Raw genomic sequence first — 10,874 nt, 5'->3', positions numbered from 1 at the left:
CGTTAGATGCAATGTGGGGATAAACTTTCATGGTTTGGTCACTTCGAGCAGAGAGTAGCAGGCCTAGGCTTCTCGGATGATGACTCCAATAAGAGTTGAAAAACGTTAATTTAGAGTGCTGGACTGCGTTCCTGTTCTAAATGAAAAATAAGATTGTTTTGCCTTCGCATTGCAACTAAATAAAATGGTATACATTTTTATTTTATATTGGTATTACTCCTATAGAGTAACTAGGTCCATTTTTCGTTCGAACTTTACCAAGCTGCAGGCGGGGGTTGTGAATTGCAACTTTTTAGAATTCTCTCTTGTCTTCACTGCAGCATCCATCTGGCTTGCAATTTTTAGAAGCCATGGAGGTGTTACCAGGAAAATGGACCAATAAGTTTTCAATTTAAAAATCTTTTAGTAATATTTTTAATATTTTTCAATATTATTAATGTTGCTATTAGGATTGAAAACTTACTTAGGATAACCTTATATTTATTTCGTTGAAATCATATAATAGAAGTATAACTTCTTACGTGCGTACAAAGTACACACACACATTCTTTTTATAATTTAACATCTAATTGTTTACGTTTAATTTTAATGTACGCTTTCCATGTGAGTTTGTCATCCAGATGCAATCCCAAGTATTTGACAACTGGTTTGATGGGAATGGGGGTATTATTTATAGGGTATAATTTATTTTTCTTGTTGTAAAAGTAATTTGTAATGATTTGCTGGCATTAACATTTATTTTCCATCGCTTAAGCCAGTTTTGTAATTGGTCTAAACGATTTTGTACTTTTTGTGATGCTACATTAGGGTTGACATCCACTGTTAAGATTCCTGTATCATCGGCAAAAGTAGCTAAGAAGGTATCATTTCTGGTTGGAACGTCGGCTGTAAATATCAGATACAGAAATGGGCCGAGAACTCTACCATGTGGTACGCCAAGAAACATTTATTGAAAACTTTTGATTCACAGCAGAACGTAGCATATTTTAACGTTAAATTAATATAAAACATTAGAATTTGGGTAAAGAGCACTTTTATTATTAACACAAATGAAAATCCCCGTCAGCTAAACGTTTGTGCATGTAAAAATTGTCGGTTCTTTTATTATTCTAAAAGTATAAATATTAATCCATATGAATTTCATATTTATTTTAAAGTGTAGAATAACTTTGTCATTAAAAAATTTAGATATTTTTAAACGATTTTTATTTGTTGTCACCTCTAACTCCAGCGCAACTCTTCTTAGCAGGTATGAAATGACTTTTTTGAAATCTAGCGCTATCTCCCGTACTATAACATTTCGTTACATTTTGACGACCGATTGTACTTAAAGTGTGTTTGACATATTTTTATGAATTTAGATAAAAATATGCTTTGATAATCAAAATGACATTATTATAGAAATGTCACTAAAAAGTTATGACTAAAAATTTATTTTTTTTAACTGAAAACATTTTTTACATTTTAACACAATGACCACTTCCTGGAATTACCCTGAACCTGCCCTCCAAAATGAACTCCGAAAAATAGCTGAGGCGATAGTAACACCTGGTAAAGGAATATTAGCAGCAGACGAATCTGTATCAACTATGGGCAAGCGTTTGAAAGATATAAATACTGAAAATACTGAAGACAATAGACGTAAATACAGACAGTTACTATTCACAACTTGTCCAGTTATAGGAAATTTTATTTCCGGCGTAATTCTGTTTCATGAAACTGTATACCAAAAAACTGACGACGGTACTCCATTTGTGGAATGCCTAAAGAAAAGGGGTATTATTCCTGGAATAAAGGTAGATACTGGAGTCGTTCCTCTTTTTGGAAGCAACGAAGAATGTACTACACAAGGTCTTGATGATTTAGGTAAGAGGTGCATGCAATATAAGAAAGATGGCTGTCATTTTGCTAAATGGCGCTGCGTGTTAAAAATAGGCAAAGATACACCTTCCATACAGGCGTTAATAGAAAATGCAAACGTTTTAGCTCGTTATGCGTCTGTTTGTCAAGCTAATAGAATCGTACCCATAGTGGAGCCTGAAATTTTGCCAGATGGAGACCATAGTCTTCTACTCTGCCAGAAAACAACAGAAACAGTGTTAGCTTATGTCTATAAAGCTTTATACGATCACAATGTATATTTAGAAGGAACTTTACTAAAACCAAATATGGTTACTGCTGGACAATCGTGTCCCAAAAAGGCTAGTCCAGAAGAAATAGCTGATGCTACAGTAACTGCTTTCCAGAGGAGAGTCCCTTGTGCTGTACCTGGTGTTACGTTTCTATCCGGTGGACAATCTGAGGAAGAAGCAACTATTAACCTAAACGCTATGAATCAATATCCCGGGACGAGACCATGGGCATTGACGTTTAGTTATGGTCGTGCTTTACAAGCCTCCGTTTTAAGAGCTTGGGGTGGAAAAGATGAGAATATTAAAGCTGGTCAGGATGAGCTGCTTAAAAGAGCTAAAGCCAATAGCGATGCTGCTCTAGGTGTATATGTAGCTGGTAGTGTTGAAGGTAAAGCTGGTGGGGCCGATTTATTTGTTAAAGGTCATGTTTACTAAATTATTATGTATCAAAACCAACGAACTGTCAATACTGATGGAATAGGCATGAAGAAAATTAATGCCGCCAACATACAAGAGAGAGGTCCTAGAGAGACAGAGAATTTTTCAGGTAAAATTTGACAGGCCGTGTAATTCCAGTTGCCTATATCAACTTAAATCGGGAAAATAGACCTCATATTTTTTAAATTTTATTAATTTAACTTAATTTTTAAATACTGCCTATCAGCCCTGGTACCAAGTTAAAAAATATGAGGTCCATTTCCCCGATTTAAGTTGTTATATTATACGGTCTGTCAAATTTTACCTGACAAATTCTCTGTCTCTCTCAGGACCTCTCTCTTGTATGTTGGAGTCAATCTTGCTTCACTATTTGAATGGGACGGGGCCATTCCATCCGTATTGACAGTTCATTGATCATAACACTGTAAATTCTTGCCGGAATAAATTCCTTACTATATATTTCTTTTATTTATTATGGGCACTATTTCTGTAATAAAGGTAAATGCAGGAGTAGTTTCTCTTTTTGGAAGTAATGAAGAATGCACTACACAAGGTCTTGACAATCTATGGCGTTGCGTGTTAAAAATAGGCAAAGATACACCTTCCATACAGGCGTTAATAGAAAATGCAAACGTTTTAGCTCGTTATGCATCTGTCAAGCTAATAGAATCGTACCGATAGTGGAACCTGAGATTTTGCCAGATGGAGACCATAGTCTTCTACTCTGCCAAGAAACAACAGAAACAGTGTTAGTTTATGTCTATAAAGCTTTGTATGATTACAATGTATATTTAGAAGGAACTTTACTAAAACCAAATTTGGTTATTGCTGGACAATCTTCTCCCAAAACGGCTAGTCCAGAAGAAGTTGCTGATGCTGGAGTAACTGCTTTCCAGTGGAGAGTCCCTTGTGCTGTACCTAGTGTTACGTTTCTATCCGGTGGACAATCTGAGAAAGAAGCAACTATTAATCTAAATGCTATAAATCAATATCCTGGGAACAGGCCATGGGCATTGACGTTATGATCGTGCTTTACAAGCCTCTGTTTTAAGAGCCTGGGGTGGAAAAGATGAAAATATCAAAGCTGGTCAGGATGAGCTGCTGAAACGAGCTAAACTCAATAGCGATGCTGCTCTAGGTGTATATGTAGCTGGTAGTTTTAAAGGTAAAGCTGGTGATGCCGATTTATTTGTTAAAGGTCATGTTTACTAAATTATTATGTATAAAAAACACTGTAAATTCTTGCCGGAATAAATTCCTTAATATATAGGGTGAGGCAGATACCTGGTCTATTAGAAATATCTCGAGAACTAAAGGCAACAGAATCATGAAAATTGGAATAAAGGGGTTTTGAAGGATGATCTATTAAATGAAAATATTTTCATCTCTTTGCAACTTCCGGTTATACCGGAAGTTGCTTATAAATTCGTTTTTTTAAATGGGGCACCCTGTATGTTTTTACATTTTTGGATTCTCTTCGATGTCTTCTTTCTTAAAATATAAGGTTTTGTAATATTATATAGGGTATTTTTAAAGATAATTACGTTTTTTTATTAATTTCGTAGCAACATTCACACCCTGTAGAATTGTAGTAGTTTGACATCTAAAACTCTACTTACGTTCAAATGATTTTTAATATACTCTACTATTGTTATGAATCATTAGTATAGCTAAATTTTTAATTTTAGTATACAGGGTTGGTCGAAACACGGAATGAGTATTTTCTGAGTTTTCTTAAATAGAACACCCTGTATTTTTGTATTGTAGTGAAATGATATTTTATAGTACTTTTTTATTTCTTAAGCATTCCCTATACCTAACTGTTTTAATTTGTGCTTAATTGTTAATGTAAGACCAAAAGGTCTTAAGTCAAAAAAGTTAATTTTTCAGGAACGAATTTTTTCTATATTTAAGAATATAATAATTAAATGTTACTTTGGAATAGAATCAGTCATGTAATTTGGAGGTTCAAATTCTTGTTTCAAGATAATTTAAAGTAAGATTTGAACACAAAATCATGGCTTTTAAGAAGGTAAACATTTGGTTTTTTTTTTTCAAAACGACCTTAAGTCAGTGACTTAAGCACTTTTGGAAAATTCATATGGGAGACACAACTGCATAGAAAAAGCATGACTAATGCCCGGTTGCACCAACAGATCTTAAGCTTAAGTCGAGAATATCATAAGAATTAATATAATGTGATTATAATATTATATAACAATAAGAATACCATAATATAATAATAGATATAATTGATAAGGTAAGAATCTAAAATTATGATGCAACGTAAGTGATACTCAAGGAGGCCCTATCTATAAGTAGAGCTTAGCTAAGCTGGAGCTTAAGATCTGTTGGTGCAACCAGGCATATAGCACTTTTGGAAAACATTACTGATTTGTAATCTGTATACTATACTTGACTTCAGCTTTTATGACATGAATTGTTTTTCTAATGTTAGAAATGATGCTCTAGAATCAGATCCAACTAAAACCTCAAAATGTGAAAAAAATGACTTAAGCCCTTTTGGAATCCACCTCTTCAATTGTAAGTCCACTGCTAGAGGGCGTAATTGAATATCAAAAATTAAAAAATCAAAATTTTACAAAATTTACCTAATGAAAGGGCACTGTAAATCCAATCATCGTATTCTTCATAAAATTCTGCGCATATTTGATTTCACAAGTTTAAGTCTACTTTTGCAAATAAGAGGTGCGGGTGAGTGGGAACCTTCTTATGAAAAAATGGTTGTAAGTCCGGTTCTGCTAAATCAAATTTTGCATACTTGGTCTTGTTGAAAACAACTCTTTTTCGTCAATGTAAGTGTCTTATTTTCGAAATAGCCTAATAAGTAATATGCAAGCTAGGAGGCGGTATTTAATTATTTTCATAAATCTAGTTTTCTTTGGAAAATATTAAATACAGGTAGGCATTTTTAATCCTTTATTACAAAATTAGACCAAATGAACAACATAATACCGAAAACCGCATGTCGATACCTTTTTTCTATCTAGAGATATCTTAAGAAACGTGTAAATTTTAAACAACTGTTAATGTCACCGGTAAACGAAGTTAAGGAAAAGTAGTGTGCTATGGAAAAAAATCAAAGAAATATTTTTCAGATGTAAACGTATTTAATTAAAACAACAATTAAACAAACAACACTATAAAATATAACAAAGAAATAAAAGCAACTCCTTACTTAGTGACGACCTAAATGTTCAAATTGTTGCCCAACCTTTTCGATGCAAGCATTTACTCTTTCAAGAGTAGATTGAACCGCAGCCTCAATTTCTGATTTCGCAATACTTTAAATGACGTTTCGTATTCTCTAGATTCTAGATCATGTTTTCTCGAGTAGTGGGCCTAGCGGCAAAAACAAGGTCGTTAATCTGTCCTCAAAAATAAAAGTCTAAAACAGTTAAATTTGTTGCTATTCAATCTGCTCTTGAAAGAGTAAATGCTTGCATCGAATATGATGGGCAACAATTTGAAAATTTAGGCAGTCACTAAGACTAAGTAACTAGTTGTTTTTATGTCTTTGTCTTATTGTTGTTTTATTGTTGTTTGTCTTATTGTTGTTTTAACTACTTATACACGTTTACATCTGGAAAATGTTTATTTGTGTTTTCCATAGCACACCACTTTTCCTTAATCTCGTTTACCGGTGACAGTAGCAGTTATGTTTAAAATTTACATATCTCTTAAGATATCTCGAGATAGAAAAAAGGTATCGACATGCGGTTTTCGGTATTGTGTTGATAATTTAGTCTAATTTTGTAATACATGATTAAAAATGCATATTTGTATTTAATATTTTCCAAAGAAAACTAGATTTCTAAAAATAATTAAATAACCTAAAAGTCACCATTTGAGTCACCTCTCAACATCCAAATGTACTAATATTTTTACAGATGCGCCCTGGTCTAATTACACATGCCAGTAAAATCCGTCTACAGATAATAAACGATCATTTCAATAATCACAGACTAGATTAATTTATCTCCAGAAAAATGTCTACTGAACAAGTCGGATTTCTAAAGTAAAGTAAAAGTAAATCTCTTGAACAATCAAGAGATTTTAATGTCCCCATGTCCAATTAGGACTAGGAGAAAGCATTGTCTAACATACAATGGGATTTACTATAGCCAATTTTTATTAATGTGAATATTACGATTCACCTAGTTAAATTACTACACAGTTTATATTAAACAAATTGGAAGAAAGTAATATTATATAAATTGAATAAAATACTAATATTTTGCATATTCAACTATTTGAAATACTCTTAAAAACATACTTTTCTTCTCTATTTACTTACTTTTTAGTTTGATGACAATGCAAAAGAGCTTTACCTGAAACAAAAAAAAACAAGCTGAAAATGCGAGCATTATCATAACGAAAACTTTGTTTATTTACGTATTTAAATTCATAACATGGAAAATTTCTATTATGAAAAGTTGTTTAGTATTAAATGCTGTTTTAATATGCAATTATATCCTAATTTAAATATTGTGAACTATAAAAGTACTCTACCCTCGAGTTTTTAACATACCTCGAATAAAGCTGATAAAATTTGATATATGATGATTGCATCTTAGATTTTAGACCATGCAGATCTTTTTATGAAGAATAACTTTTCTTCGTAAAATTGATAATAAAAGATTTATGAATGAAAATGATATTGGTATCCGTAATTTGAGAAAAATTTTCAAATATTTTTTTATCTTTAGAAGGATGTACAAGTAATTGCATATTAGAACATAGTTTTTAACTCCAAACAACTTTTTATAATAACACTTTTCAATATTGTGAAAAATAAAAATACTTTAATCTTGATCGTACTTCATATTTTTTGACATACCTCGTATAATATAGATTTGATATCTAATAAAAATAAATAAACACAAAATAAACAATTTTCCTTGAAAATAGTGAACTGTAATTTAACATTACATTAACATATACAGGGTGTTTGGTAAAGAATTGGCCATAGCTTAACCTCAGGTTCCTGAGGTTAAAACAGGCCGATTTAAGTTAACTTACCTTAGTACAAAGTTTATAATAACCGAGATACAGGGTGTCAAAGTTAAACTTTTTTTTATTTATTATTGAATATTTCCTGACAGGTATGAGATAACAACATGAAATTTGGTATGTGGGGGTTTTTTGGGTCGAGAAAACTAAATTCCCTACCAAAAATGATGTATTGCCAGAGGGCGCCACATACGCCTTTTAGCACCCATTTATTACGTTCAATTTTTTTTATCCCTCACTCTGTATAATTTTGACATTAAAATTTTTATTTTCCTATTAATTTTACTTAAAAAAGGTATACTTTTTTCATCTACCTGAACTCAACCGTTTTCGAGATAAACGCATTTTAAATCTGCGATACACCATCATTTTTAGCATATCATTGTATGTAGTTCCACCCGAAAAATAACTTAAAACCATAATAATTGTGACAGTTCTCAAATTTATGTCATTGCATCGCAAATTCCATTTGAAGAAATTTGCGATACATTTTTGGATAATTTTATGGTTTTAAGTTATTTTTCGGGTGTAACTACAATGATATTATGCTAAAAATGATGGTGTATCGCAGATTTAAAATGCGTTTATCTCGAAAACGGTTGAGTTTAGGGAGATGAAAGAAGTATACCTTTTTTAAGTAAAACTAATAGGAGAATAAAAATTTTAATTAATATCAAAATTATACAGAGTGAGGGATAAAAATAATTGAACGTAATAAATGAGTGCTGAAAGGCGTATGTGGCGCCCTCTGGGCAATACATAATTTCTTGTAGAGAATTTAGTTTTCTCGACCCAAAAAAACCCCACATACCAAATTTCATGTTGTTATCTCATATCTGTCAGGAAATATTCAATAATAAATAAAAAAAAGCTTAACTTTGACACCCTGTATCTCTGTTATTATAAACTTTGTACTAAGGTAAGCTTAAATCGGCCTATTTTAACCTCAGGAACCTGAGGTTAAGCTATGGCCCATTCTTTACCAAACACCCTGTATAAATAAAATTTGTTTATCTGACATTTCAATTTTATGTTGACGTTTAGTTCCGTCAAACGAAAACAAAGTAGCGTTGACGTTTCTATGTCGGAAGAAAATGACAATTTAAAGGAGGTTTGTGACGTCACAATGACGACTTTGAGGTCGGATATCTCGAAGATAGTTAGAGATAGCGAAATGCCGTTTTCAGATTTGGATTCAGCAGACAAAACTACATAGGAATCCATCGCTAGGTGGCTTCTAGATATTTCAGGAGCGGCAACGCAATAACACACACACTTTTGCGAATTTATAAACGAAAAGTTTTCGTTGAAAATATTATTTTTGGAGCTCAAAAAATATACGCATAGATTTCTATTGGGTAATACATTTTTTGCTTAACTTCCTCCTGTATTATATTTCTAGAATCAAGTGGCGTCAGTTTTTTTGACATATTGTGATTTTTGCTTGCTATGGTTTTGAGTAGTATTAATCTGAGTTAGCTGTGATCTAGATATACGTGTTGGTAAGAAAAAAATTAATAACAGCTGTGAAGATCGTTTTTTCATGTTAAATCGTTATATTGTTTTTCACGTGAAAGTAGGATTATGTCAGAGTTCATTGCTTAGTCTTTATTCCCATTGTTCATATAACAGGGAAATCACACAAGGTGACATTTATTGAAGTATATATGTATTTATATTGATGATGTGGTACTGGTGAAAAGCACTTAAAGATAATTAGACTACAGTCTGGAAAAGTAGAAAAAGTTTCTTGAAAAAAAAATTTAATTCAGCGAGACTCAAATTTATATAATACTAGCTGACCCAGCAGACTTCGTACTGCCTCAATAAATAGAAAAAGCTAAACTTTTGTATAAAATACACTTAAAATAAACAAAAGGAATTCGTAATTAATAAACAAACAATGCTCGATATGAATGAGGTTTTATTATTATTTTCAATTAATTATACATATTGTTTGAAGTAATAAAATTTAGTTAGGAGTAACAAAATAAAATTTGTAGTGTAACAGTTACATTTTTAAATTTGTTTATTAATATATTTGAAATTATTAAATATATTTTTTTGTTTAACTAAATAAAATTAAACAAAATTAATAAAAATTTAATAAAATTTTATAATTTGCTGCTTGTTCTTTTCGTGTCCTCAGAATTTTTCTCCTGCTTGCGGTTCGTCAGGGAAGTTCCGTTTAGAGATATTTTTTCAAAATTTCGAAAAATTAAAAAATTCATATTTTGTCCAATTTGAGTCCAAAAGTTAAAATGTTGCACTTTCCTTACATGTAATTGACCGTCAGTTCTACAGGTGTGCTCATAATTTTTGTAAAGCTTATGATTCGTAAGAAAAAATTCATTTTGCAGACACCAATTATTTAAAACTTTATAAAATTAAAAAATTTATATTTTGCCCAATCTGAGGCCCAAATTTAAACTGTTACACTTCTCTTCTATGAAATTTGCCGCTCGTTCTTCTCGTGGACTCAGTAATTTTCTACGGCTTACGGTTCGTTATTTCGGAAACCAACTGCGCTAGAGAAAAAGTTTTAATACGGTTCTGTTCGGAATAGCTGGGAGTGTACCTGCTTAATTTCGTATTTTTCACGTCATAATTATGAGAGTTACGGTGTCATGGGCAAACCCCCTTGAGACGTACGGGTATGAAAAATAGATAATAACCTGTTCTCAGTCCTGAAGAATATAGGTGTAAAATTTCATAAAAATCGGTCAAACCGTTTCGGAGGAGTATGGCAACAAACGCTGTAAAAAGAGCATTTTATATATATAGATGTAAAAATTTTAAAAATGACTAAATAAAACCGTATAAACCTTCCCTGAACTTCCACAAATAATTCAACATCAAAATTAGCCAAATCGGTCCAGCCATTCTCGAGCTTTAGCGAGATGATATTGATACTAATTAGTGTTATCTTTTATACTATTTACTTACTATGTACCAATACAATACATATTTGTTTTCTTAAGTTTGCAAATAATTTTGTAATTGTTAGTAATCTCCTTATTTTTATATGTCCTACCAAGATGGCAAAAGTTGATATGTTTTTTTCCCTCTGATTTCCCCCTCCTATGTAATAAATTGTATTTGAAAGTAAAAGATTTACATAATACTGTCCATATATTTTTGTCTAATACCATTTGGTTTACATATTCGAGTGCAATGATTTTATATTAACAGGAAACTTGTGTTTTCAAATTAAAAAGAAAAGATGGCAAAAGTTGATATCTTTTTCCACCTCCAATTTTCCCTCTCCTA

General features: G+C 31.7%; 1 protein-coding gene and 1 pseudogene across 1 annotated transcript; both read left to right on the top strand.

Annotated features, from left to right (window-relative positions):
* The first annotated feature begins 1,385 nt into the window (after positions 1-1,385).
* Positions 1,386-3,029, top strand: LOC126886690 (fructose-bisphosphate aldolase-like). The gene has a single exon (XM_050653684.1). The coding sequence runs from the start codon at positions 1,473-1,475 to the stop codon at positions 2,565-2,567; it is 1,095 nt and encodes a 364-aa protein (XP_050509641.1). The 5' UTR covers positions 1,386-1,472; the 3' UTR covers positions 2,568-3,029.
* A 15-nt stretch (positions 3,030-3,044) lies between these two features.
* LOC126886293 (fructose-bisphosphate aldolase-like) lies at positions 3,045-3,782 on the top strand (annotated as a pseudogene).
* The last annotated feature ends 7,092 nt before the right edge of the window (positions 3,783-10,874 follow it).

The sequence above is a fragment of the Diabrotica virgifera genome, chromosome 6, assembly GCF_917563875.1.
Source record: "Diabrotica virgifera virgifera chromosome 6, PGI_DIABVI_V3a".
NCBI lineage: Eukaryota > Metazoa > Arthropoda > Insecta > Coleoptera > Chrysomelidae > Diabrotica > Diabrotica virgifera.
Note: the sequence above shows the minus strand (reverse complement) of the source record. Positions and strands in the feature narration are given on the sequence as shown.

Coding starts and splice junctions, on each gene's coding strand:
- LOC126886690 (XM_050653684.1), top strand. CDS start 1,473: ATGACCACTTCCTGGAATTACCCTGAACCTGCCCTCCAAAATGAACTC.